The sequence below is a fragment of the Macrotis lagotis genome, chromosome X (genome assembly GCF_037893015.1).
Source record: "Macrotis lagotis isolate mMagLag1 chromosome X, bilby.v1.9.chrom.fasta, whole genome shotgun sequence".
In the NCBI taxonomy this organism is placed as follows: domain Eukaryota; kingdom Metazoa; phylum Chordata; class Mammalia; order Peramelemorphia; family Peramelidae; genus Macrotis; species Macrotis lagotis.
This window is the reverse complement of record NC_133666.1, coordinates 76,397,684-76,424,296: the sequence shown is the minus strand read 5'-3', so window position 1 is coordinate 76,424,296 and position 26,613 is coordinate 76,397,684. Positions and strand designations below refer to the sequence as shown.

The following is a 26,613-nucleotide window of genomic DNA, read 5'->3' as shown; positions in this document are numbered from 1 at the left end:
CTGCCATGAAAGGAATCTTGGAAACACTTTTATTTTTTTTAATTAAAGATATTATTTGAGTTTTACAATTTTTCCCCCCAATCTTACTTCCCTACCCCCCCCCCCATGGAAAGCAACCTGTCAGTCTTTGTTTCCATGTTGTACCTTGGGAAATACTTTTCTAGGCACTTTCGGAGGAGCCTTCTACCTTTGAGAGGTACTATGATCTCCTTCATCTCTTCCTCCTTCCGCTTCTCCTCTCCTCTTTTCTTCTCCTCACCTCCTCCTCCTACTTCTTCTTTGTACTCTCTTTGTACCCTCCTCCTCCTCCTCTTCCTCTTTGTCTTCGGATAAGGAAACTAAGGCCCAGAAAGGGTGATTCAAGATATCATAGCTTCATGGTACTAATGCTGGGTCTTCCATGTTCTCCCCCTTCTCCCCCAGTCTGTCTCCCTGTGGTCCACCCAATCAATCATTTTGGTTATTGTTAAGAAGACAAAGCAGGGGGCAGCTAGGTGGCACAGTGGATTACAGCACTGGCCCTGGAGTCAGGAGGACCTGAGTTCAAATTTGACATCAGACACTTAATGATTACCTAGCTGTGTGGCCTTGGGCAAGCCACTTAACCCCATTGCCTTGCAAAAACCAAAAGAAAAAAAAAAGAAGACAAAGCAGAAGTAGCCCAGTGGAGAGTTCCTGGGGCTCACTTAATGTGCCCTTGGTTCTGCCCCTCCCAGCCCCAGCTGGCTGTCACCCTGCTTTCCCGAGGCCTCATATGACCAGGAAGGAAGGATGGACAGTTGCAGATATGTGGAGCTGTGCCTGCCCAACGTGGCTAAGCCAGTGATGCCAACAGTCACCAGATACTGAAGGTAATGCTCCCCTGATCCAAACTGCACCCAGAGGTGGTGATATCAAGAGGACAGGGTTTGAGGAAGGGGATGAGGAGGCAGGCCACCACACAAGCCTTGAGTGAGTGTGCTTGAGGCATGTATAGGCACCTGCACGTGCTCCGTGGGCACGTGTATGTGGCACGTGGTGCATGCACATGTCCATGCTCATGCGCATGCACCTATGTTAGCTGTCCTAGCAAGGCCAAGCACCAACCCTCGGGGAGCACTGCCACCTGGAATCCTAGAACCTCTGCCCTCAGCCCATCTCCCAGCTCTTCCTTCTTGGGGAGATCTTATAGAACTTGCTCTCCACTGTCTATCGTTAAAGGAAGAAGTGAAAAGTAACAGCTTAGGTGAAAAAGTTTATCTGGGGGGGAGGAGAAGGAATGGGGGAGTGTGCAACTGAAATGGTAACTATTGAAGAGAAAACCATGATGGTGGAAATTTAGGCAGTGGCATTTAAGTTGGAGGAGGGGGACTGGAAAGCAAAGAGCAAGAAGGAGTAGAAGCTCTCCATCAACTGTATCACATCAACAGTGGCCTCCTAGTAAGTAGGCACCCCTCCCTCACGCTTGTTCTCCAGCATGAGTTTCATATCCTTCCCCACCCTCAGCTCCTGCCACTAGTGTCCCCTATGCTGGGGATAGAAAGAGTGCAATGTACTCTCTTGCTCTTTGGGGGTCCCTCTTGCCTGGCTTAGGGATTGGAGTTGGACATGGGGAGGAAATAGATGCATGCCCCCCAAAGACCTCCTTCCCAGTTTTTCCTCCAGCTGTTGTGGGAAGATCAGGGAGTGGGAGTAGGGGGGAGGACAGGTAAGAAGTCCAGGCAGTCAAGGTAGGCTCCTGAGCAGCAATTAGGGATGTAGGAGCTGAAGCCCAAGTTCTCAGGGAGGTGGAAGGGTATGGAAATAAGACTTCTTGACAAGTCTGGTTCTAAGCCCTAGCTTTCTTACTCAGAAGCTGAGTGACCTTGGCCTAATTCCTTGTTCTCTCTGGGCTTTCTCAGTAAAATGAGGGGATGGGACAAGATAGCTTCCAAGAGCCTTCCCAGCCTGATGGGCTAAATTCTATAATCTCATTTCTGTCTACCTTCCGCCAGGAGAGTGTGGCTGGCATCAGGGAGAGGAAGAAGGATGACCCTTGACCTCTAGCCCCACACTGTTGAAACTGTGAATTCTTTGCAAAGTACTTTTCTCCAGTTCTGGACCACAGACTGAGACCATGAGACTTCTTCCACTAGTGCACAGGCCACTTTGCCCTGGGGTTCTCTGGAGAGCAATGCATGCTGGGAGTCACTGTCCACCTGGGGTCTCAGAACCACCTCTAGCATCCCTATTCCCCCTAAGACCTTTTCCAGGCCAAGTAGGGCAAGCAACATCTTCTCCAGGAGCTATCTGCCTCTATCGTCCTCACTCTCTCTAGCTTCAGTCTTTCTTCATTTACTGTCTCCTTCCAGGCTGCCTACAAACACATCTATGTCTCCCCAACCCTCAAAAACTTCTAACTCAGAAGAGCCTTGTACACCCTAACAACAACAGGGGGTAATGATCAACCCTGATGGACTTGCTTTCTCCATCAGTGCAATGATCAGAAACAATATGGGGGGATCCATGATGGAGAATCCCATCTGGATCCAGAGAAGGAACTATGAAGTTTAACTTAAGACCAAAGCTGATTATCTTCAGTTTTTAAAAAATTCTCTTAAGTATTACCTGACTTGGCTATCCCTAATATTTACTTTCTTCCTTAAGGATCTGTTTTTTTCTCTCAACACATTTAATATTGATCTATCACGGAAACAATGTAAAGACTTTATCAGAAGGCCCTCTGTGGGGAGGGGGAGGGGGAAGGGGAGGAGGGAGGGGGGAAATTGCAAAATTCAAAACTTTGCCCAAAAAATGATTGGTAGAAACCACCATTGTCTGTAATTGGAAAACAGAGAAAATATTTATTAAAAACCCAACCCAACCAAACTAAACCCCCTCCCACTTGTTCCCCACTGCTTCCCATGACATCTCTCTAAACTCCTTGAGAAGGTCACCTCCAATGGTGTCTCCACTTCCTTTCCTCTCCCTTGCTTCTCATTCACTGGACACTGCTCCTTCCAAAGTTGCTGATGATCCCTTCTTTGAGATGAAGCAATGGGTTCTCAGTCCCCATCCTTCTTGACCTCTGTTGATCACTCTCTTCTCCTCGCCTCTCATTTCTACTCAGCAAGGCGCAGGCCTGGTTCCTAGCCACATCCCCTCTCAATGGCCTCCAGTTTGCCCTCCTCCACCCCATCCTCCATTTAGCAGCCTAAGTGACCATGTTTCCCTCCCATCTCCCCACTCAGTAAACTCCAGTGACTCCCAGAACCTCCAGAGACAACACATGCTATTCCCCTTGATGCCCTACCCCCTCCTCCCTTTCTACTCTTGGACACCTCTTCCATCCAATGCCCCCAGATTCCTGGGGGTTCCCAAACAAGTCCCTCCATCCTCAGGGTGTCCATTCTGTGACATTTGTCAAGCTCTGGAGTCTCAACTTGACTTCCTTTATATCTCAGCCCAGATGTTGCCATCTTGCCACTCCTCACAGGACTTCCATTTCCTCTGGCAGAACTGGCATCTGTCTGGTGGCTTGCAAGTTGTCTTCATCATTAGACTTTAGGATAGAGTCACATTTGGAGTGCCAACAGGATCTCATTTGAGGATCACAAGACCCTGGAAGTGAGATGTGACACCTGGTTACCCCAATTCCCAGAGGGGCTCAGCAAGGGAGGAACTTGCCTGCCGTGCCAGTGCCCCCCCCCCCCCGCATCTCCTTCACCCAGCCCCCCTTGGAGACGGCTCCCTCCCTGGGTCTCTCCTTGGCTTTCACCACCCTTCTCTCTTCCAAGTCCCAAGTCAAATACCAATGTCTTCCTCTAGGTCAAGTCTGGAGCACTAGAGTATGTTCTAGAGGGCACGCACAGAACCTTGGGAGTGCCAAGAAGGAACTGGGCTACTTCAAAACAGCCTAGCCCAGGGCTCTTTGCTCTTGTGACTTAATGAATAAATGCCTACGTAAAGAGTTCACACTTCTGGAGCCAAAGGGGAGCCTTTGAAGGTTCTTGAATAAGGGAGTGGCCAGAGATCACAGAAAAAGGAAGGGAGGCCCAGAAAAGGAAAGGCCCTGAGGTGGTTAGGGCTGTATCTTGGCAGTTGGAGAGACTGGAGACCATAACAATAGGCTAGTCAAGAAACACACCAAGCAGGCCAAGGACCTGGGCAGCCTGCCTACCCAGCCTCTCCTTCCCACCCTGACCCCCTCCCACCATGGACCTGCATTCAATGGGGCTGTTTCAGGGCCCAGATCCCCCACCTCTCTAGAGCCCCTAGAAAGGGGAAGGAAAGAAGGCCCCAGTCTTGGAGCTGAGAGAATCCTTGCAGGGAGCCAGATGGCTGGCTGAGGAGGAGGGAATGGGGGGGGGGGGGGAGGAATAGGGGTCCATGGGTCCTAGCAGCCCCCAGGATGCCCTACCCAGTCAGGCCCATTGCAGCTACTGCTCACTGAGTCCCCTGCCAACCATGACTGGGGTGGGAGCTGCCCTGTCTCCTGCTCCCAGGGTTCTGTCCCCCCATCCTGGCCTCTCCCCCCACCCCCATAGGCTGCTGGTGCTAACTCCTTCCAGACGCTCCTTCTGTCAGCCCTGCCAGAAAGATAACCTGCCCTAATGGTTTGCAGCCTCCTCCCCAGGGGGCCGCCTTCCCTCCCTCCTTCCCTTCCCCCAGTTGCCCTCATCCTAGGTTCAAGCCCTTTTTCTCCACCCAGGACCAGGACCTTGCTCGAGCCCTGAGTCTCTGCCAGGGTCAGTGGGAAGGGAGAAGCCCAGGCCAGACCCCCTGGACCCTGGACTCCACCTACATACCCCAAGGCTATTTCTGTCTGACAAAGAAAGGAGGAAAAGCATGGTGGGAAGGGAAGTCAGTCTAGGTTGGATTTAGGGAAACAAAAGTTGGGCCAAGGAGAACCCAGCCAGAAGATACCACAGGAAGAGCCTGCTTTCACCACCCTGGGAGGGTCCTGGCTACCACTGGCCTCTGAAGAAAAACTGCTGCCCCCCCCTCCTCCCAGCCCTTCCCAACCATAAATCTGAACTTCCTTCATAGCTCCCTTGACCACCCCCCCACTTCTGTGAACTTCTGTGACAGACACTCATAACCCTCTCAACATCCCTCCACCCCACCCCCATCTCCCCTCTGTTCGGGACCAAAATAAACAGAATTACCTGTAATTATTACCATTAGTTCTCTGGCCCAAAGTGAGAGGCACCATTTTTCTGAGAAGGTATTCCAGATCCTCTGCTCTCTGGATCTCTGGTCTTCCCTCTCTAGTCTGCCGGCACCTCACTGCTCCCCCTCTCCCGGGAGCTTCAGTAACCTAGAAGGAGATTGGGGCACCTATGTGTCCACATGAGCCTGGGTGTCCATAAGGCTATGGTATGCATGCTTCATGTCCACTGATGGGGATCTAGTCGGGTTGGATTGGACATGCATGAGGACAGATCGGCCAGAAGGAAGGCATGAATGGGACTAAAAGGGGGGTAACCTTCTCCAAAGAGCCCTCCATTCCCCTGGGTTAGTGACTTGAGGAGGAGAGGGCCTGGGTGAGTGATGGGCATTGACCACAGAGAAGCCTCAGAATACCTAGGACAGGGTCAGATCTAAATAGGAAAAAAGGAGTATCAGATAATCATAATGCCAACAATAAGAACATTTATAAATCAAATCTTGATAGAAATACATTACACCACATCACTGAACAACTCCGAAGACTGAGAGCATGAAAATACCCTTGGATTGGTCTAATGTCAGGGAAAGGGGGCTTACCTCCAGACAGAGCCTCTGAAAATGGTTCCAGAATCCAAGAATGGAATCCAAAGGCCTTCCCTGGGCAACACCCTTATGCCTTCAGTCTAGGATAAAGAGGTAAATAAATGATGGAGTCGTGGATTTCCTTACAGAAACAGAGGGATTTGTGATGGCAATTGAGAGGCAAACCAATGTTACCAGAAATGAGAGGACTTATCTCAAAGGAACGTGGACTTTATCACCAATGGAGGGCATGCCAGACCACAATAGAAAATGTGCAGAACCTACCAGATGCCAAATACAGCTTGACCCAGGGGCTAAGACAATACATCAGAAGCTCCCAATCTCTCACAGACTGATGGATGATAAATCCCAGAGCTACAAATGAAGGCCTTTAAAACCTTGTCAAGAGGACACCAAATAAACTCTACTGGAATGGGACCATTTTCAGAAGGAGCTCCTGGACATAACAAACATGAATCCTTAAGAACTCCAAAAGGACATTTTATTGAGGTGCCTATCCCCAACCAGCTGGAAGTTTTGGAAATATGGAGAGCCCTAGTAGAAGAAAGCAAAGTGAGGTGGGAACAGGAGGAAGGCAATGCCATCCCTGTTTCTGCCATCCCCGTGGTCTGCCATCCTTACAGTCCAATCTGCCGTTCCCATGTCCTGTTTGTTTGTAGCATCTTGCTGACCAAGGAGGCTTCTCAGAAGTTTAGAGAATGCATGGGGAAAAAACCCTACATTTGAGTACAATGGGAGGATCAACAGCTTTCCTTCAGAGTAGTCTGGTTTGCCCCTACAGGCTAGGACACTTACCACAGGAAATTTAGGGCCCTGCTCTGGGTTTTGCTTTCCTCATCTATAACCTGAAAATCTCCTCAAAGACCTTAGCTAAGTCTCTTTTTTCTGTCCTTGGACCTTGGGCAAGTCACTTCACCCTGACTACCTCCCATCCAGGGCCATCTCCAGTCGCCCGATTCCTATCTGGCCACTGGACCCAGATGGCTCCAGAGGAGAAAGTAAGGCTGGGGACTTAGCACAGCCCTCCCCACCAATCCAAGTGCTTGTCATGGCATCACCTCCCTGAGGCAAACATTATTAGTAAGGTGGCTGGACTGCATGGTCACTGATCTCTTTTCACCTCTGTAAGGCCCAAGATCCTTCAGACTCTAGTGTGATTCATTCACTTGGTGCTCTCTTTGTGGAGTTTAAGAGTCAGTCACAGGGCCAATCTAGAAAGCACATGGAGAAAAAAAGGCATTCCAAAGAAACTGGGAGTCCAGGCCAAGATGTCTGCCTCCAAGGAATGGAAGACAAGTGGAGCAGAGACAGATTGGAAGAGACTTAGGAAGACACCTTGGCCAGGCCGTGGCAGAAACACCACTATTATGGGAGGCTCCTGCCTTGGCAAGGAGTGGGGGTGTGGCTCTATAAAATGGAGCCCAACCAAGCAGCAGCAGCAGCAGTAGCACACACATGTGGACAAATGGGTCCATAGGAGATGAGTCCAGAGGCAGGCGTTTGTGATTTTTGACTCCAAGTATAAGACTTTGCATTTATTCCTGGGATTCTGGGATTTCCTGACTTCCCCTATTATCCAGTCAGGCCAGTTTCTTCACTGTCTCCTGAGGACTTCACACTTATTCTCATTGCCCCAATTTTGATCACCTTCAGCCTCCTCTCTCGCTGTCCAAACCCAACTCCTTCAAGTCCTAGCCTCTTCAGGCCCCTAAGGGTAAGGTCTGTAAAGTGATCAATAGGCAAGTACAGACATTCTCATTTGGGGTGGGGGGGGCGGTCCAGTAGTCAGACTTAGCCAAAGACTTGAGAATTCAGTCTGGTGAAGTTGAAGACATAAGTGTGGTCAAGTCTAGATTTCATTTGAGGCTTTTCTATCTCTTAACCTTATGACTGAACAAATGTCCTCCACTGGGAGACCTTCTGTATCCTTTACCTGATCCATTACCCTATTCTGGAGACTTGTTTCTTTCCCAGATCTCCTCATCCCTCTGACCACTCCTTCTCCATCACATTTGCTAGATCTTCATCCAGGTCATGCCTGCTAAAAGTGGCTTTTGCCAAGGCTCTGTCCCAGACTCCCTTGTCTTTTCTCTCGAGACTATTTAACCTGGCAAAACAGGGCCAGCTAAGTGATATAGTGGATAGAGAGATGGGTCTCAAGTTAGGAAAACTTGAAATCAAATCCTGCTTCAGATGCTTCCTAAATGTGTGACCCTGGGCAAGTCACTTTACCTCAGCTTGCCTCAGTTTTTTAAGCTGTAAAATAAAGATAAGGTTTTAAGTTAAAACGAATTATATTTGTAAAGCCCTGAGTATCTAATAGGTGCTTAATAAGTTTGAGGAGGAAGGAATGATCTTAACATTTCCAATGGATTCAATGATCGTCCCTACAGAAATAATTCTCAAATTTAGGCAACTCTAGAATGTCTTCTGATCCTCATCTCAGTTCTCTTGCTTCCTGTTGTACATCTCAAACTAGCCATCCCAGAGCCCCCAAATCCCTCTCTCTTCCTAGGTTCCTTATTATTAGAGAGGACCCTACAATCCTTCTGGTCATATGGGATCCCAAGTTAAGTCAAAACCATCGCTTCTCTCTCTCTCTCTCCCTCCTGACCCTTAGTTGTCAAGTTTTGTCATTTTGGTTATATTTCTCATTCTCCCTTCTCTCCTCTGACCCAGTCCCCACTCTGTGGAAGACCCTCAACACCTGACCCCTGGAGGTCTCACAGTTGTTATCTTGTATTTGGCCACTTGACCCATTCCAATCTACCACCCACTCAGTTGGCAAAGTGATCTTCCTAAAATCTAGGTCTGACCCTCCCTGTTCAATAAACTCCAGTGCCTGGCTCCCTATCACTTACAGGATCAAATAGAAAACCCTCTACTTGCTATTCCAAGCCCTTCTGAACTTGCCCCCGTCATCTTGCCAGTCTTCTCAGACTCTGGTCCCCAGCTCTTCCTTGCACAAGATATTCTCCTCTGACTCAAGGTCTGTTCTCTGGCTGGCTGCCTCCCTCTTCATTTCTGCCTACTGCCCACCTCAGCTTCCTTCCTTCAAGTCTCAGTTTCTATAAGAAGCCTTTTCTGCTCACCCTTCCAGTCTGGTCAGTCCTGATATGTCCTGACTGTACCTTGTTTGGCCCTAGTCGGTATCAGACTGGAAGATCCTTGAGGGGAGAGTCTGGTTTTGTCTTTCTTTTCAGAGCTTAGCACAAAGCCCAACACAACAGTAGGTGATTAATAAACCCTTAGCGGGCTCCCCCAAGGGCACCGGGCATGGAACCCCTGGCTTCCGCGAGGCCCCGCGAGCCCCAGCAGGCCGTAGTCCCCGGAACTCCATGATCCTGTAGCCACCCGCGGAGCTGGGCCGCCCACCCGGGGCCCTGACACAGCCTGGGGAAGCCCAGGGCCCAGGCCGGACCCTGGATGTCTGCTCCCTTCCCCAAGGAATTCAGTTCCAGAGCACCAGTCAATTGCTGAAGGAGGATCAGGATTCTCATCAGAAGCATTTCCTGTCTGAGGAGAACATGGTCTCCCATTTTTCTCACCTCAGCCTAGACAGCCATCACCTCTACTGTGACCCACCAATAACTTTCTCCATGGGTACTCCAGCCCCACCTGTGACCAGACCTTTGGAAGACTCTCTTCACTCAACTGGAGATCTTGGGATCCTCTGCCCCAGCCTTCTGCTGGCCTTGAGGCCCCACTCAGAGCTTCTCCTCTGGCAATATCTAGGCAATCAAATCCCAGAAACCCTTCAGCTGCTGAGACTGGGGAACTCCCAGGTATACCAAAACCATAGCACCCATAGTGGGGAGGCAATGGAGCTCTGAACCTCAACTAGCCCTGTCCCTCAGAATTCAAGCCTCCCAGTGCCCCCAACCTCAACTCCATGAGTTGGAGATGGGCAGAATCTGGCCTTCTCTGGAAACCACAGATTCAAAAGACCAAAGAGGGTCTAGATACCCATATATTGTACACAAATTGAGAATAGCACCCTCAGGTTTGATAGATCTGTTATACTCACACACCTTCAAGAGATGGAGGAAATAGAACCACAGACTGTCCACTGTGAAAAACAGGGTAAACATCTCAGGGGATGGGGTGGTTCCAATTACAAGGGGGTCTTTGTGAAAGCAAAATAAAATTGGTGGGCCATTAAAAAAAATAAACCCTTAGCGACAGGTGACTGACTTTGTTCATCTGTGAGGCCAGAAAGAGTGGCCAGAAAGCTCAGGTAGAGGTGGCAACACAGGCAGAGGCCCTTAGGATGCTATGGTAGCCTGTCCTAACTCAATAGGGAGGAGGAGTGCCAGGGGAAAGCTTAAGCCATTGGAAAGGGAAGCCACTGAGCTCTTGGCAGGATACATAGGCCCTCACCTGTTGGGTCACTGGGAGAGCAGAGGAAGACCATGGACTCAATGGACTGGGATCAAAGCAAAGCATTTCACAAAGTCTCTCATGCTAGCCTGTGGACACAGAAATAGAGAGCAGGGGGTTACAGTTAAAGGTGGCTTTGAGAACAGTCAAAAAGCAGACCCAAGGAGGGGTAACTGATAAATCCAAGTCATTCTCAGGTCACTGATATGGATGGCATGGAGAGAGAAGAGAGACAAAGACAAAGAGACAAACAGACATTTTCAGACAGAGGCAGACAAACAGCAAGATCTCTGAGAGAATGAATGAGAGAAGTTGGCTCCCAAACCATCATGACTAGTTAGTGAGGTGGGTGGGCTAAAGGGAGTTTAAGGTACCTAATGGTTAAAGGGACCCAAATTAAAAAAAAAAAAACCAGTTGTCTAAGTCCAGGCCTGAAAAGGCCCTTGCACAGAATCAGTGGCATGCCACGGCATTGTGGCCTGTGCTGGCCAGCCCCCCTGTCATTCACTTTGGAAGACCAGGAATGAAGCAGAGCAGAGAGGATGGTCAGCAGGGCTTGCTTCGACATACAAAGGAGCTGGGGCAGGGTTCAGCAACAGCATGTTTCTTGGGAGCGTCCCCCCAAAGGCAGAGCCAGGGATCCAGGAGGGCTGGCCCTGACCATGGTTCCCCAGTGGCCTAGTCATCCTGTAGTAAGGGGTGGGCCCCCCCTCCTAAGAATATTCCAGCCAAGGCCAGATGAGTGTTTGGTGGCCTCTTTCTAGATCCAGGGCTTCTCATTAAGACCAAACAGCCTCAGAGAGCCTAGCAAACTAAGAAATCTATGTAATGCTGGAGTATGGCATCTGCAGGACAAAGCCAGACTTCAGGGAGACTGAGGAAAGGGCCAGGGGCCCCCATTCAAATGTCAGTTCCCTGTAAGGAGGAATTCTTTGGTCCTTTTGTTTTTGTATCCGCAAGGCCTGGCCTCCACACAGTGACTGCTTCCCAAAGGCTTAGTGCCCGCTTAATTGGAGGGAGTCTGCAGAGGGCCCAGCAAACCTGGAGCATGGGTAAGGGTTCAAATAAGGATGAGGGCTCAGGAGGCAGTCGGCGCTGGCATGCTAACAACATCTCTGGGCTTCCCGGGCTCAGAGGTTCAATGCAGTGGAAGGAAGATGGAGCCAAGCTCACTTGCTCCTCCAGATTTAAATGGGAGGAACAGTTGAGTTCAGCCACCCCAAAGATGGAGAAGATGGGTACAAGATGGAGACAGGCTCAGGAGGTGAGGGCCTCTCCATGGGAAAGGAGGGAAAGCGGGAAGACAGAGGAAGTTTATTATTCTTCCTGCAGACCAATCACTGACTCCCAAAGTGGAGAATTCCAGCTCCTGAAGCCAGATGTGGCCTGTTCTGTTATCATGGAATATTAATCAGAGGGGCCCATGGGTAATTTGGGAGTTTTGATTAGAGAAATTGTCCTTGTAATAATAAGCAAGCAACAGCCTGGGCAAGTATCCCCGGCACTAAGCCTGGGTGCTGTAGTCGTCACAAGGAATTGGGCTGGGGGCTGGGAGGGCAGGGGAGGGGAGGGGAGATTGGGACCTGGATTGAAGAATTGCAAAGGGGGTAGGGCTGAAAGCAGGCCTGAGGAATGGAAGAAAAGGGGGGCGACAGGAGACAGGAAGGCCTGGGTAAAGAGGCCTGGGGCTGGGACCCTCTTATTTGGCCTTAATGTGGCCATCTCTCTCATCAGGTCTCATGAGCTGTCCCTCCCATTCCCTGAGCCTCCCCCCGTCCATTCTTGGGCTCCATTTCAGGAAGAATTAACCCTCACCTATGATAGGAGAGGCAGGACTGGCTAATGAATCTTTTATGGTCAAATCATGATGGGGCAGAGGAGAAGATTGTGGATAGGGACTAGCCCTGCCAGCTGTGAGCTCGCTTGTGGGGAGGAGGTGCCATAGGGTCCAGTTTGGGAGAGGGGGACAGGAGGGGTATGAAGAAACCATTGGACTCCCAAAGGCCCTCACCTTGGATATGAGAGAAGGGGGGCAAAGTTCCCCTACATCCATTTTTTCTTGGTCCATGGTCTCCTAGTTCTATGCTCAGGGACATAATGGAGGTTGAGAGGTGGCCAGGGCTGCCTCAAGAGGCCTCTGAGAGGGCCACAAGGGTGGCTCAAAAGATGAAGGCTCAAAGGCATCTCCCTCCCCCATTCCCCCATGGGTCCTTCCCTCTCCAACTTGTCTGATATAACCTGCCCTTTCCTCCCTACTCTTTGGGCCCCTAGAACCTGTCTTGCCCGAGGGAATCAAACTCCCTCTTTTCCTTCAGCTCACCCACAAACAGAAATGGGGTTTCCCAAAAAAGGTTTTTAGTGACATTTAAGAGAAAGAGATAAAAATCCCCCAAACTTAATAGAGAATACAAGTCGCAGGATTAAGGAGCCTGAAGCTTCCTCTCAGATTCCCATAAAAGTCTGGCCTTCCTGTTGGCATTCATTATGGCTACATAGCTGCCATATCTGCTCCCATCTCATCCTCACCCCATCACTAGAGAGTCAAGGATGGAAAAGGCCCAGGTTCATTCCATCGATGGTCGTGTAACTGGAAAGCAGAGCATAGGGGTTTGCTCCCTTCCCTTCCTCATGGCTGTCCAGCAAGACAGGACCCTCGGATCTTCCTCCCCTTGGACCTCCCTCCCTCTTCTCCTCATTCATGTTCCATTGCTCTCCATTCCTGGAGAATGGGTTGATAAGGGTCAATCGATTGCCCTCCATTTCTGAGCACCACCCAACCAACTGCTACCACAGACAGAACAGAGACACTAGCTCAGCCCATCGAAAAGTAGGTCTTTGCTGAGCCCCACTCTCGCTGGGTGATCTCAGCTAAGTCCTTTTCCCTCTCTGAGCCTTCATTTCTTGGTGTGAAAAGTCAAGTCATTTTTCTCCCATGATGCCATGAGCTGAAAGGAGGATGGTAGAGTGGGCCCTGAGTCTCCACTTAACCATTCAGCAGATGGGCCCTGGAGTCAGACCCTTGCACATCCAAATTCTGCCCAGAATTGAGCTGCTTAGATGACTGTTTTCTTCCCTTGGTGGAAACTGGTGGGCAACATCACCATCTATGCAGGACAGCCCCCGCCCCAACACACATACACATTTGTACCTTTGCACATCATACAGACACACAGACACACTCACAGATTCATAGACTCAAGAAGAGCCATGAGATCAGTGAGGCCTCACTGTGGCCTGTTCCTACCACTACCAGGTGTCATACCAGCAACCTTGTCATTAGAAAAACTTTTGGATCACACTTTCCCACTCTAGTGACCCTAAGGGGACATGGGGAGCCTGCCTGGCAAACCTGACCTCCAGTCACTATCACTGTGGCCCAAGGCAAGAATGCCAGGTCCATTGACATCTCTCCCACTTGGCACACACTCTGCCACCTGCAGACCCTGGTGCTGTTCAAGGAGTCCCAGCTACCTGGGTGTTCTTAGGAGACGGGGTCTAGGAACTTCTCCAAACCTTCTCCATTCCATCAAGTCTTCTGTGATTTACATATATTTTTCTTGTAACATTTACTGAGTTGACAATCCCCATCTGTCAAAATATGGGCATTTCTGGAGTGTTTGGGGAGTGGGTAGAGAAAAAACCTGATCGTCCATTTGAAATTGGACCTGTGCCCAGAGACTGGCACCCAAGACCCAAAATCAGCAGAAAATGCACTGGGCCAGGAGAACGGGTTGGAAGCTGAGCTGGCCAAGGGTGAATCAAGGACCAATGGCTTCAGGGTCCCATCTCCAAAACTATGTTCAGTGAGGCGCCCCTCAGACAGGAAGCAGGGGCTTGGCCAGCACCTGTTTCACTGGGTAGCCCCAAAACTTGAAGGAGCAAACAGCAGTCCTTTCTGATGGCAAGTGCGTCCTTGGGAATCTGGTTAGTGACATCAGCCAATGCTACATCTCACAGTCAGATGCCTGGGACCTTCCCTACTATGCGCTGTCCTAAGTTTATAAGATAACATTGGGAAAAGGAAAGTTCGTTTTGGGGGCAGAAGGTCCCCAGGGCATAGCATCTACAAATCTGGGTTCAAGTCAATCTCTGGGCATCAGTTTCATCATCTGTAAAGTGGGAATGATCACCACCACACTGGCTGCTCCACCAGACTGACATAGGGTCTGAGTAACCTGATAAATGGAAAGCAGAAACCCTGATTCCAGAGATCAATAAAACCCTAACCTCAGCTCTGCTCTAATATGAGGCAAATGAATTGTCTCCATCTGTCGGGGCAGCTGAGGCATGGACCCCTTTTGTGGTGGGTGACCTGGACGCCAACCGACAGGGGAGGAGGGCCTCGAGGCCTTCCAGCTTGGGTTGCCCCCTCCCCAGTTTTGGTGGCCTTGGGAAGGCATGCTGGCTGGGAGTTGTCCCAGCCCCAGGAGCAGGGGCCTGCCTGGCCCCCATTTAAGGCCAAATGGATGCCAGGCTGACTCAGTCTGATGGCCATGTGTTCCCCTCACAGTGCTTTGCTCTGCCCCTACAGACACTGGTAGTAGCGGCCACTGCCAAGAGGAATAGTGAGGTGAGAGCTGAGCCAAGTCAAGCTGAGTCTCCTTGCCACTGCTTTTGTGGATGACATGGGCATGGTGGATCCCCACAACCACCCACCTGGGAGCAAGCCAGCAAGAGTCTCATTGTAAACCAAGGGGCGGTCACACGGCCAGCACCAGGACAGAGTTGGCACACCCACACCCAGGCCATACCATAGGAACGACCATTCTGACAGGAAGAGAGAAAAGCATCCAGTCTGCTTAGACTTCTCCCCAAGAACATTGGCTTCAGGAAAAAATGGGCTGCTCCTTGGAGTTTCTAGGCCTTGCCCCACCCTGAGACAGATGTGAGTCAGGAGGCCTGGGCTTCAGGCCTATCAGTCAGCAACTTGCCATGTGACCTTAGGACCCCTCTGTGATGCCAGTTTCCTCATCTGTAAAATCAAAGGGGGCAGGGAAGCTGGCCCTGAATAATGAGAGTTCTCTCTGCCTCTGCCTCTCCTAAAGGTCCCTTCCCTTTCTAAATAGCTACTGATTGTGAGAAGAGAAAAGAGCTTCCCCCACCCCCCACCCCCACCCCCAGATGAAGCAAGGCTCCACTTTGCTGTCTGGTCTGAAGTTCTAACCCAGATAACCAAGACCAAGGCCTGGCCTGATTTGTTGGCCTGGGCAAACACAGCCCAGAGTAGCCTGGAATGCTGGGAAGGGGACTTCTCCCCTGACTCCAAAAGTTTTCCAGCTTGGGTTCCTGTCCCCTGGGCTTTGCTGACCATTGGTCCCTTGTGGCTGGCAGGCAGGGCCCAGCCCCTCCACATTTGGGGGACCCAAATGAACCTGGACTCTCCCCACTTATGCTTGGGGGATGAGGAAAAGTGGGAGAGGGCAGGGCCAGCAGCCCAGCCTGGGGGTGAGGCTCTCAATAACATCTCAGAGTCAAGTTACCTGCCACTAGCTGGTGAGGTAGGGAAGGGAAGGGGAAAAGGAAGGGGAAAGGGAACATAAAAGGGAAGGGAAAGCAAGAGAAAGGGCCCCACCCTCCCCACCTGACTCAGGTGGGAAGCTCTGTCCCAGTTGCCCTTTCTCTTCTAGGTCTAGATCTTCCACACCCTAGTCTCCCCTCCATTGGGTAGCAAGGGCAGGAAGAGGCTAGGGTGGGGCAGGGACCAAGGCCCAGCAGCCTGAGGGTACCACCCCAAATGCTTGTCAGCTCCTCCCTAGGCCAGACAGAATGGGGGAAGAGAGCCTCTCCTGTTTGTCAGGCTCTCCAAGGATGATGTGTTCATCTGTGCCAATGGCAGTATCTGGCTTCCTCCCATCTCTGGCTCTCAGCAATAGGCCCAGACAAGGCACTGCCCTGTATCCCTGGGCAAGGGTGCCCCCATTCCCCCAAGACATACACGCTTCTGGATGCCTGCTTTGCTTGGTCCGTAGCTCACTCCTCTTTCCCAGGAAAACCCGAGAGCTCAGGGCAACCAGATGCCTCTGGCAGCCCAGGAGTGAGCAGCATGGAGACCTGCCAATTAGTTTCCACAGGCCAATAGGCCATGGAACAGGGAGAAGGGAGCTCACAGGCTGGAGGGCAGGCACAAGCCTGGACCATCTCCTGCCCACTCTTAGCACGGTCACACAAAGGCTCATGGCTGGCAGTCAGACAAGAGAACATTCCCAAGATGCCATCCCTTTCTCCTCGGAGGCACAAGCCAATGAGAAGCTGCTTTCCTCAGAAGAGGCAAGAGAGGAAGTTGTCATGGAGTCCAAGAAGAGGAGACTTGGGGGGCATCTCCTGCTTTGCCCTGGGCAGCCATGAGGCCTGGAGATGAGCCTGATGTTTCCTGTGGTTAATAAGCAGCCAGAGCCAGTCTGGGAACTCCCTGGCCCAGGCTCAGCCTCGCCCAGGAGCCTGGTTCCCAGGCTGTTGCCCTACTTCCTGGCTCTCTCTCTCTCAGGCCCTTGCCTTCTAAGCCCCTCTCCCTGCCCTCGGGCTCATCCCTCCAATGATCACTACTGACCCCCAAACTCCCCAAGGGACTCCTGCCTCATTTCTCCCCAGACCACCCCTGAGGTCCAAATGATTGCCAGCCGACACCCCTACAACCACAACTGGGATTCCTGGGTACATACTGGCACCAGGGGACAATGGAGGTTCAGCCCTTGGGAAACTGAGTTGTAGGAGCACAGAGGCAGGCCCCACCCGGGCTCCCAGGCAAGGTGAACACATCAAAGCCACCTCCCTCAACACCCCCATGAATCCCTGGGCAGGAAGCCCTGGGCTGGGCCTGCTGCTACTGGGAGAGCCTGCAGGGCCCAGCTCCCACCTCTTGGAGAGGGATGAGGGCCAGATAGGGGGGCAGGGGGCCTGGCCCAGCACACACCACCCAGAGCCTCCCTCCCCAGGCACATCACGACACCAGCTTACACCCATTTCTCTGTGTGGTTAATTTTTTTTTTTTAGTTCTCATTTTTTTCTAAGAAAAAGCAACAAGAAAATAATTGTTTGTACAAAACATCTTTACAGGTTTTCTTCCAAAAAGACTCGTATTTACATAAAGAGAAACCAAGTCACAACCTTCTGCCTATCACCTAGACACCCCATCCCTGGGGCGAGGAGGGGAGGCAGAGCGATGAGCAGGGGGGCTCCAGCAGCCCCCTCTCAGGCCCCAGGCCCCAGGCAGCAGTAGCATCTGGCCCAACCTGGAGAGCTCGGGCTTCTGGCTCACACACCTGCTACAGCTCAAAGAGGGTAGCAGAACCCCTGGGTTCCATGCTGTAAGTGAGGGGGAAGGGGGAGAGGGGAGAAGGGGAACTCCCAGTTCTCCAGGGCAAATAGCCACCTGTGCACCCCACCCCCCAATGAGGTCACAATGCCTGCAGCTCTCCTGTTGCCCTGGCAACAGCCAATTAAGACACTAATTACCATGAGAGTGAGGGAGGCAGGAGCTGCCCAAGAATCCCACAAGGAAGGGATTTGGGGAGGGGAGGTGAGGGTGGGATGGCCCCCCCAAAAAACCACCAACACCCAGGACTCAGTATTCCGACTCTCAGGCCTGTTCACCCACTCGCCAGCTACTGGAGGCCAGCCCTGGACTGGTCTCCTCCAGAAATCCCAAGGAGCACAGCCAGAAAAATGTCTACTCCATTAAAGCTCAAGCCCCCCCCCATCAGGAACAGCTGGGAGGGGAGAGAAGGGGGTCCTGGAGATTTCGTTGGGGTTCCTTTGTTCCATTGGCCCCTTTTGCTTTTTCTTCCAGATGAAAAACCAACAGTTACAATTGAGCAGAGTTTCAGAAAACAATGATGGCCGAAGGTGGGCCAAGTCTGGGGTAGGTGTGCCATGGAGGAGAGAGCAGAGCTAATGTCCAACCCTGCCACCATGGAGCTGGCACCAGAGGCCGAGGAAGGCACAAGAACAGAGGGGAGAGAGACAGGAGGGTGCTTCCCAAGGGCACACCCCTGCCCTCTTACCCACTCCTGAGACAAGAGGGCAGGGAACTCTAAAAGCCAAGAAGCTAAAAACCTAGATACCCAAATTGGACCCGGCTGGCATGGCAGGGGTGTGCTCCGAGTCCAGGCTCATGGCCGGCTGCGCCAGCTCCAGCCACTCAGACCTTGTAGTAGATGTTGGCGGGGCTCTGGGGAGGCATCTCCTGGACAATGTAGACGGGGTGCCCGTAGTCCCCGCTCACCTTCTCATAGTGAGGGCAGTAGTTGTTCTCTGTAGTCCGTAAGGGGATGATGATGTCACTGGGTTCTGTGCCTGCTGTGCCACTGCCTTTGGGGCTGGCCAGGGTGCTGAGGGCCAAAGCTGCCGTCCGCTGCTGTGTGTGCTTCCGGTGCCGTTTCCGCAGCTTCAGCAGCAACACCGTGAGGAAGATGACGAGGAGGAGGAAGATGACACAGCCTGCCCCGATGGCTGCAAACACAGCCACTCGAGAGCTGAAGAAACCATCAGCACCCCCGCCAGGCCCACTGCTGCTGGGGCTCTTCCCGTCCTGGCTCCCGGTCTCTGCAAATGGGGAAAGGAGAGGGAGACAGATGCTTAGAGGTGCCCAGGACAAGGGCTCCTGGCAGAGCCAGCAATGCCAGCTGGCTCAGGATAGGGACACTCACCACGCTTGCCACTGCTGTCATCACTAAAAGGGCCCCGCCCTCGGGGTGGCTGCGTTGCCATCTTCACCCTGTTGTCTGTCTCCTTGCTTGGACGGCTCGTGGTTGGCTGCTCAGGTACCACAGTGTTGGGATCTGGTGATGGGACAAGGAGAGGCTGGGCTCACCAAGGGCCCCTGCTTGAGTCTGGAAAGCAGTGCTCCCCCCACCCAAGTGAAAAGGCAATCTACTCACCCTGCTGAACTTTCATCACAATTTTCATGGTCCGAGTGTGGCACACTCCCCCCTCACGGTTCTCCAGTCCTTCCAGGCTCCCATTGGATGTGGCTAGAAGAAATAGAGAATGGGTGAGAGTCAAAGACTGGGGAGCCTCTGGTGGGCCAGGGCTATTCAGAATGAAATCTATCTCTGGGGAAAACACAAAGACTCCCGGGGGGGGGGGGGGGGGGGGGGGGCTGGCAGATCATAACTTCCAGGTTCTACTGCTCTGGGGGTGAGGCAGGGTCCTCCCTAAAGCACCCTCCAGGATGACCAGGCTAGCTCCCCTGGGTGCTATGAGGACCAAAGGATAGGATTCCCCCTAGGGGCTCCACCTGGGACCTGGGCCTTCTGCTCCCCAACTGGCTCTGACAGAGAAAGAAGCCCTCTGGAAGAATACTCCAAAGGGGCTTGGCCAAGACCTTTAGCAGCCTCCTATGTCCCTTCCCAGAAGTCTCTGTAGATTTCTACATCATGAATGCCAGAGCCCCCCTTCCCTAGTCATTCTCTTAATTGGGGTTGGGGCAGAAAAGCTGGAGGAGGCAACGATGCCAGATCCCATCACTACCTCAGCTCTCTGGGTCAGAAACCCAAGTCACTACCAGAGCTCCTTCCCCATTCTCCCCGCTGCAGGGGAAGGGAGACTTTAGTCTCAATCTGAAGCCTCCGAATCTAAGCAGTGGGACCGTGGGTGGCAAAGCTGTGAGAGTCCAGGGGATGGGTGGGGCAGGTCTTGGACTTGGGATGATGCTGGGGGCAGGTATGGAGGATAGATGTGGTCCTGGAGATGGGGGCAGGCCCTGGGTAAAGCCCCAACTCACATGTGATGTAGTAATCTTGCTGTCTCTGGAACTCCAGGCCCATGTGGTTGGGGCTGAACTCCTGAAATTTGATGGTGAATTTGATCTCCTGCTCAGGTTGGTTGCAGGTGACCAGCACTTTGGGGTTCAGCACGGTGCTGCAGGCTGCTGCCTGCTCCAGGCGTACCAAGTATAACTTGTAGTATTCATAAGGTCGACCAGCCTCCGCCCGGGGACAAATGATGTCGAGCTTGTCTCCGATCTTCGGATAGATCACCAACCCCTTCCCGCTCAGGAACCTGCTCAAGAGGGAGGAAGCTGTGAGGTTTGGGGGAGACTGGGATGGTTCTACGGCCTCCTCTACTGGGGCGGAAGGGACACAGTAACTGGGGAGGCCTCGGCCCAGCGGGTCCTTCATGTGACCAAGGAATGGTCTCCTGAGTCTCCAGGCTTGAACTGTGCCAAGGTGAGGGACTGTTGTCACCCCCCTCACCTGTCACTTTGCTTGTCCTTCCCCACTCCCAGTCTAAAGAGCCCAGCAAGCCCTCACCTGCCTTGGTCACCACCCTCCATGTTCCCAGCCAAGGGTAAGGAAGCCTAGCCTGCTCCTTCCCCCTTCTTCATCCAACAGAAAATCCAGTAAGGGTAGGGCAAGGGCTGGGCACCCAAGATGCATTGGGAAAAGATTCTGAACTGAGTAGTGCTTCTCCACCCCCTGTGGTTCTAACAATAACCAAAAATGGCAGGTAGTGATGGTCCCCACTAAAGGAGAAGAGACTTCTCCTAGTCATTCTCACTAGAGAGCCCAGACTCAAAGAGAAGGGGAGTTTAAAGAACAGAGTAGAGGCCCTGTGGCCCTCACTCATCCCAGTCAGTGCCCAAAGCCCAACTTATAAGGAATGGTACATCCAGGAGAGTCCAAAAGAAGATGCCCTGCCTGGATCCTAAAGACACAAGAGAATCTGGCCCTAAACTGGGTCTTTTTCTTCAAGGCTCCCTGGGCTTTGGTGATAGAGAGGAGCCAGAGCTGTTCAGGTAAAGTCTTGGTTTGGGCAGAATTCAGACAAAAGGCTGCCCGCTCCCGGGGGAATCGAGAGATCCCGGAATGAGCACTACCTGCTAGGAACTGGTGTTTCTGGTCTAGACAGAGAAGCCTAAGGCAAACAAAGGCCTACTCGGCCGACAAGCTGGCAGGAGGCTGGAGTCTGGGCTGAGGGCCACAGTGATGGACACAAGCAGAGAGAGAGTGGGAAGGAGAGCTCAGCTAGGACGCCAGATCCCAAGCTGGGCCGAGAAATGGTGTGCCTTTTAGAAAGGGGGGTGGGTGAAAGGCTGGGAATGGCAGCCATGGGGAGCTCTTCCCAAACTCGCTGATACATGCAATTGTGAGGAGAGAGATGGGCTAGTGGGGTCAGAGAAGCCTAGACTGAATCACGGAGCTGCCCAGCTAGGAGGAAGTTGGGGGACACTAAGGAGCTGGCAATGGAGAACTGAAGAGGAGGTGGTCCGAGGCCAAGTCTTATGGGGGTTGGGAGGGAGACACCAGGTCTCAGGCTGGCGCTGACGGGAAACAGGGAAATCATGGTGAACGATTCCACCACCACCCCCAATACACACGTGCTCTGATACACAGACTACTTCCACTCATTGTTTCTGCCCAAAGCATGGGGCCACCCTTCTAGTATGGCCTTGCCCTCCTGCCTAGACCAGACAGAGATGAGTGGTTTCATCCATTAGCCTGCTCCACAGCCACTGGAATGCTAAATCTTGGCCTTTCCTCCATGTCTCTAGTCTAGCAGGCCACAGCTACCCCCTGGCCTATTTCCTGGGGGCCATTCTGCCTAGAGGCTCTCTCTGAACCAGGCTCTCTCTGAACCAGGTCTCTCTCCCGGCTTGCTGTTACCTCGAGATGAAATGCAATTCTTCTAGCTGGCAGCTGCCACCCTACCTTCCCAGGCTCCCCTTCACAGTCCCTGCAGGCCTGCTGTTCCTCCCTCTAGTTCCCATTGCCATGCCTGAGTAACCCAGCTGCCACCTCTCCCTCCCTGGTTATTAAGGCTAAGCTTCCTGAGGACAGGGAACGTTTTTACTTGGGTCTTGGGGGCACCTAACAGTGTTTGGAAGGAAGCAGCTGCCTCATGGATACTGGCTGATTACCCAGCAGGGTCACGTCTCTTCAGGTCTCTGATCAAGTTTAGCCCAAACCTGAGAGCAGGCCTGGCCCTAGGTCACGGTAAGAGAGACCCTAGAGGAGGCGTTGTGTGCTCTGGCAGGGGGCCTAGAAGCTTCCTCCATTGTCCACCAGCGCCCCACCACTAAAAGGATACAGGAGAACTCCTCATCTTTCCTTCCCCTCCACCCCCTCCCTGTGGTGGGGTTAAGGACTGGGGGTGGGGGCACAGTCCTTTGGCTGCCCACCCCAGTTTCACCTTTCTAAGCTTTAGTCTACCCCCACCCCCATGACTGAGGAGTACTTTCTTGCCCAGGCCACCCCCAGACAAAGCCCTTTTCTGGAAACTAAGGCGATTGACATGGCTCAGCAGGGAGCCTGGAGCAAGTTGCCATGGTAACCCCTGAAGACTTCCCCCCCATCTAGTCTTGATCCTAGTGGGCCCTGGGTCACCCTCAGGAACACCCCTTTCCCCCTTTATGGGAACCAGAGTCCCGATGGTTTTGAAGAACCAGATTTGAACAGTAGGAGGCAGGGAGATGCCCCAGAAATAGCAGCACCCCCTCAACATGTAACAGGTGGGGGACTCAGGAACATACATCACCCTCAACTTGAGTTCTTCCTTGCCACTTTACTCAGATGCTCCCAAGGGTCAGAGGGAGGCTGAGCCAGCTAAGAACAGCCAAGTCAGCCTGAAGATTCCAAGCAAGCAGGGGTTGGAGGGAGCCTCCAGGCAGAGGCTGTACTCATAGCCCCAGGCTGGAGGCCCCTTCAAGTTGGGTACAAGATTCCCCACAAAGCTTTCTCTTCTGGTTCCCCTAACTCCATCCAAGGCTAGCAGCAAAACAACCCTGAGCAAAACCTTTCAGGAAGGCCCCCATGAACTCCCCCCATGTCTGTTGTCCAAATCTACTTCCTATTAGATTTTTATGTCCCTATTCTATCTACCTCCCCAAGAGGCCAAAGAAGGGGAGTGGTTGGAGGTAAATCGAGGTAAATGGAGCTGCTTAAGACCCACGAGGTAGAAAGACAGGCCTTGAGTTTGCTGGCCTTGGCCTCAAGCCCAGGGGCTGGGCTTACCTACTAATCATACAAAATGGAAAGCTCACAAATTTGGGGGGGGGGGCGCCAGCAGCAAGGCTCTGTTGTCTCCAGGCAGACACACAGGCTTGGGCCTCATCCTACCTGGAAAGTATCACATTACATCACATCACATCACACCATACACACACACACACACAAGCCCAAATATTTCTAACCTTGCTCTCTGTTTCCCCCATGTTGCTCTTCTTCTATGCAGTACCATCAACAAGGGTTCATTGCTCCTTCCCATTCCCCCGTCTTTGGGGCCAGGCTGATACCCACAACCCCAATCTCTTACTTTGCAGAGTCCCCTCCTTGCCTCCCCCCACCTCATCCACTACAAGCTTTTAGAAAGCAAAAGCAAGGTCGGCCCTCGGCCCTTAGTTCACGGCAACATTCAGGCTTGGAGTAGTCTCCCAGGCAGCACTAATGTTACCTTGAGTAGAGAAAGGGGGTCCCAGGTTAGGGTCCTCAACTACCCTTATCTAAATGGTCACCAGCTGAAGCAAAAGAGGGGGGAAGTATGAATTCAGGCCCTGTGTCTTGGCTCCAAACAGCAGAAGACAGTTTCTTACGGTGGGGCAGGAGGGGGAAGAAGATAGAGCTCAAATAGGTTAAGCAGCACCAGTAAGGGTAGAGGGGTTGCCTGTTCTGTAAGGGGAAGTGGGAAGGATACTTTCATAACCTTTGGGGGAGAGCTGAGGAGCCCAGACGCCCCCCAAGACACCAGCTAGCTGAGCAAGTAGAGTCTGTTGGCCCCGGAGGCCAGGTGAGGAGACTTCTTAAGAAAAAAGCCTACCAGTTGGTGCCTGCCAGCGCCTTGAAGCAGCCTCTGCTGACCCTCCAAAGCAGGGCCCTGCAAGTTGGAAACAGAGACCCCCAGCCCTTATTTATTTTGAGGGTTTTTTTTCCCAAGGAGGAAGCAATTAAGGCAGGTTTACAGGAGCTGGGGGAGGGGTGGGGGCTTGCCAGCTCCCTGATAGTGCTGAGAGACTAAAAGCTAAGAGGAGAGGGGGTGGGGGGAGACAGAGACAGAAGAGGGGAGAGAGGAGGGGGAGGGAGGAGAAAGAGAGAGAAGGGGGGAGAAAGAAGAGAGAGAAAAAGGGGGAGACAGGGAGGGGGTAGAGGGAGGACGGAGGAGGAGGAAGAGGGAGAAGGAAGAGGAAAAAGAAGAGAGAGAAAGAGGGGGAGAAAGGAAGACCAAAGAAGGAAGGAGAGGGAGCAAAAAAGAGAAGAGGAGGGGGAGACAATTTGGGGGGGAGGAGTGGAGGAAGAGAAGGAGAGAGAGAGAGAGAGAGAGAGAGAGAGAGAGAGAGAGAAGAGAGAAGAGAGAAGAGAGAAGAGAGAAGAGAGAAGAGAGAAGAGAGAAGAGAGAAGAGAGATAGAGAGAGGAAGAGGGAAAGCTGGGAGGGAAAGTGCTGGTATGTGTGGGAAACAAAAGGATGTGAGGAAGAGGCAGAGGGGGTGATTAAGGGTGGATGGGGGAAGCCCTCAGAGGAAAGAAAAAGCAAGCTGCGGGAGGCCAGCCAGGCCCGGAGGAGGAGGCTGCTGTCTTGGGCTGCCCACCCACCTGCCCCCAAGCCCCAGAAAATACAAGAACAAGGCAACTTCCACATTTGCTCGATGACCCCCAGATTCCTCAGATGAAGGGAGCACTCAAAGATAGGGTAGGCCTTCTCTGCAATGGGGGAGCTGGGGTGCGGAGGGAGGAGCTGGGACCTGGGGTCCCCAGAGTGGCCTCTCAGCTCTCCTGGCATCCAGGGCCTTACTGATTTCCAATGAGAGACCCAAGGAACCAGCTCGGTTGCCCTGTTCCCCACTCCCCAATTCCCACACATGGGTGTGAGTGAACCCCAGCCGCCTGAAGGCACAGGCTCTCCAGTCCCCATCCTGTCCCATCCTGCTCGGCCGCACCCCCCACACACACACATACATACCAAAGCGCTTAGCAACTTCTCTCCTCTGGCATTGCTGCCCAGGTCCCCAGCTCCCGGGGGGGGGGGGGGGGGGCTCAGCCCTAGCTGCTCTCCAGCTGCCCCCAGAGGCCTCCCCCTCCACTCCCCAGTGCACCCATTACACTGTGGGAAGGCACCCACCTGCTGGGGGCCCTGAGCATTCCCACCGCCTCCCTAAGGAGCTGTCTCAGGATATACGGTAGGTGCCCAGCAAAGACATCGGGGCCCTCCAAGGGCAGCAGCCAAGGCCTGCCGAAAGGGAATCCTGGCACTTAGAGTTTCGCAAGTGGCAAAGTGGAGAAAAGTTCTGGAGAGGCAGAAGGACTGGGTACATGATGGGGGGTATGCCCCCAAAACAGGATGCTCCGAGGTGCTCGAAGCCTCCCCCCTACCCGGCTCCCCAGAGAAAGGTGTGGCGGAGGAAAGGGAAGGAGATGGGCCAAAGGTTCCCCCTGCCCCCGGTGCACGGGGGGATCCACGGCCCCCCTCACCCCGGGGCCTCCATTCCTCCGGAGCTGGGGGGTGGGCGGCGCACAAAGGCGGCGGGGTGGAACGCGGAGTCGGGCTGGGGGGTGCCTGCTGGGGCGCCCACCGCCCTCCCTCCTTCGTGGGCCGCCCGCCTTTGTGCGCCCCTCGGGGAAGCGATGGAGAAAGAAAGGGAGAGATTGAGCCCAAGGGGGGCCCCGGAGAGGAGGCCGGCCCCGCCCAGCCCCGGGGGCAGATCGGGGGCCGGGGCCGGGCCCACACCGCCCGCCAGCCCCCACTTACTTTGGGTTGAGCGAGCTCCAGGATACCGGCTCCAGCGTCTTGGGCAGCGGCGCGGCCAGGCGGCAGAGCGCCAGCAGCAGCCCCAGCAGCCACTTGCCCCCGGCCCGGCGCGGCCCCGGCCGGCCCATGGTGCCGCCCCCCCCCACCCCGGAGCGCTCCGGTTTCTGGCTTCGTCGCCCCCCCCCCCCCCGCGCGCCCGCTCGGCTCGCCCGCGCCTTCCCTCGCTCCCTCGGCCGGTTCCGAACCGCTCAGTCATCCATGGCCCGGCGCCCGTGCCGTCCGGCCCCGCTCCCGCTCGCTCTGAGCCTCGCCTCCCGGGCCGTTGCGGCCCGGCCCAGGCGCCTGGCTGGCTGGCTGCCTCGGACCCAGGCCGCCCCCCCCACCCCCGACGGCTGCTGCCTCAGCCGCGCCCCGGAGCCGCCAAAACCGCCGGAGCCGCCGCCGCCGCGGGCCGGGGCCGGAGCCGGAGCCGGGGCCGGGGCCGGGGCCGGGGCCGGCGGGGCCCGCCCATCAGCTCGCTGGCTCGCTCGGGGGGCGGCGCCGGGCGGACAGCAATCGGGGCGCGGGGCGAGCGGTGGTGGCGGCGGCGGCGGCGGCGGCGAGGGGCCGAGCGGGGCGCTGGAGGACTGAGAGCGGAGAGAGGAGTGAGAGGGCCGCGCGTGCGCCACGGCGACCCGGCGCGTACAGACGCGACTGACTCCCGGCTCTGCCGGCTACTCTCCCGCTCAGGCGCGCCGCGGGGCAGCCACGGCCCTCTAGGCCAATGGCGAACCTCGGCGTCGGGGTCCTCGGCCCGAGCCCCGCCCCCCGAGGGGCGGAGGCGG

The 26,613-nt window shown here is 53.8% G+C and overlaps 2 protein-coding genes and 1 pseudogene across 2 annotated transcripts; 1 reads left to right on the top strand and 2 right to left on the bottom strand.

Moving 5' to 3' along the window:
- Nucleotides 1-9,009: 9,009 nt before the first annotated feature.
- LOC141501801 (host cell factor C1 regulator 1 pseudogene) lies at nt 9,010-9,585 on the top strand (annotated as a pseudogene).
- A 7,470-nt stretch (nt 9,586-17,055) lies between these two features.
- Nucleotides 17,056-25,919, bottom strand: EFNB1 (ephrin B1). Its single transcript, XM_074201363.1, has 5 exons — nt 25,790-25,919; nt 19,835-20,112; nt 18,990-19,082; nt 18,759-18,890; nt 17,056-18,654 (listed from the first exon to the last, which is right to left on the bottom strand). The coding sequence occupies exons 1-5, from the start codon at nt 25,915-25,917 to the stop codon at nt 18,251-18,253; spliced, it is 1,035 nt and encodes a 344-aa protein (XP_074057464.1). The 5' UTR covers nt 25,918-25,919; the 3' UTR covers nt 17,056-18,250.
- Nucleotides 20,128-24,997, bottom strand: LOC141498301 (uncharacterized). Its single transcript, XM_074201364.1, has one exon. It carries the CDS (start codon nt 24,995-24,997, stop codon nt 23,993-23,995), a length of 1,005 nt encoding a protein of 334 aa, XP_074057465.1. The 3' UTR covers nt 20,128-23,992.
- Nucleotides 25,920-26,613: the final 694 nt, after the last annotated feature.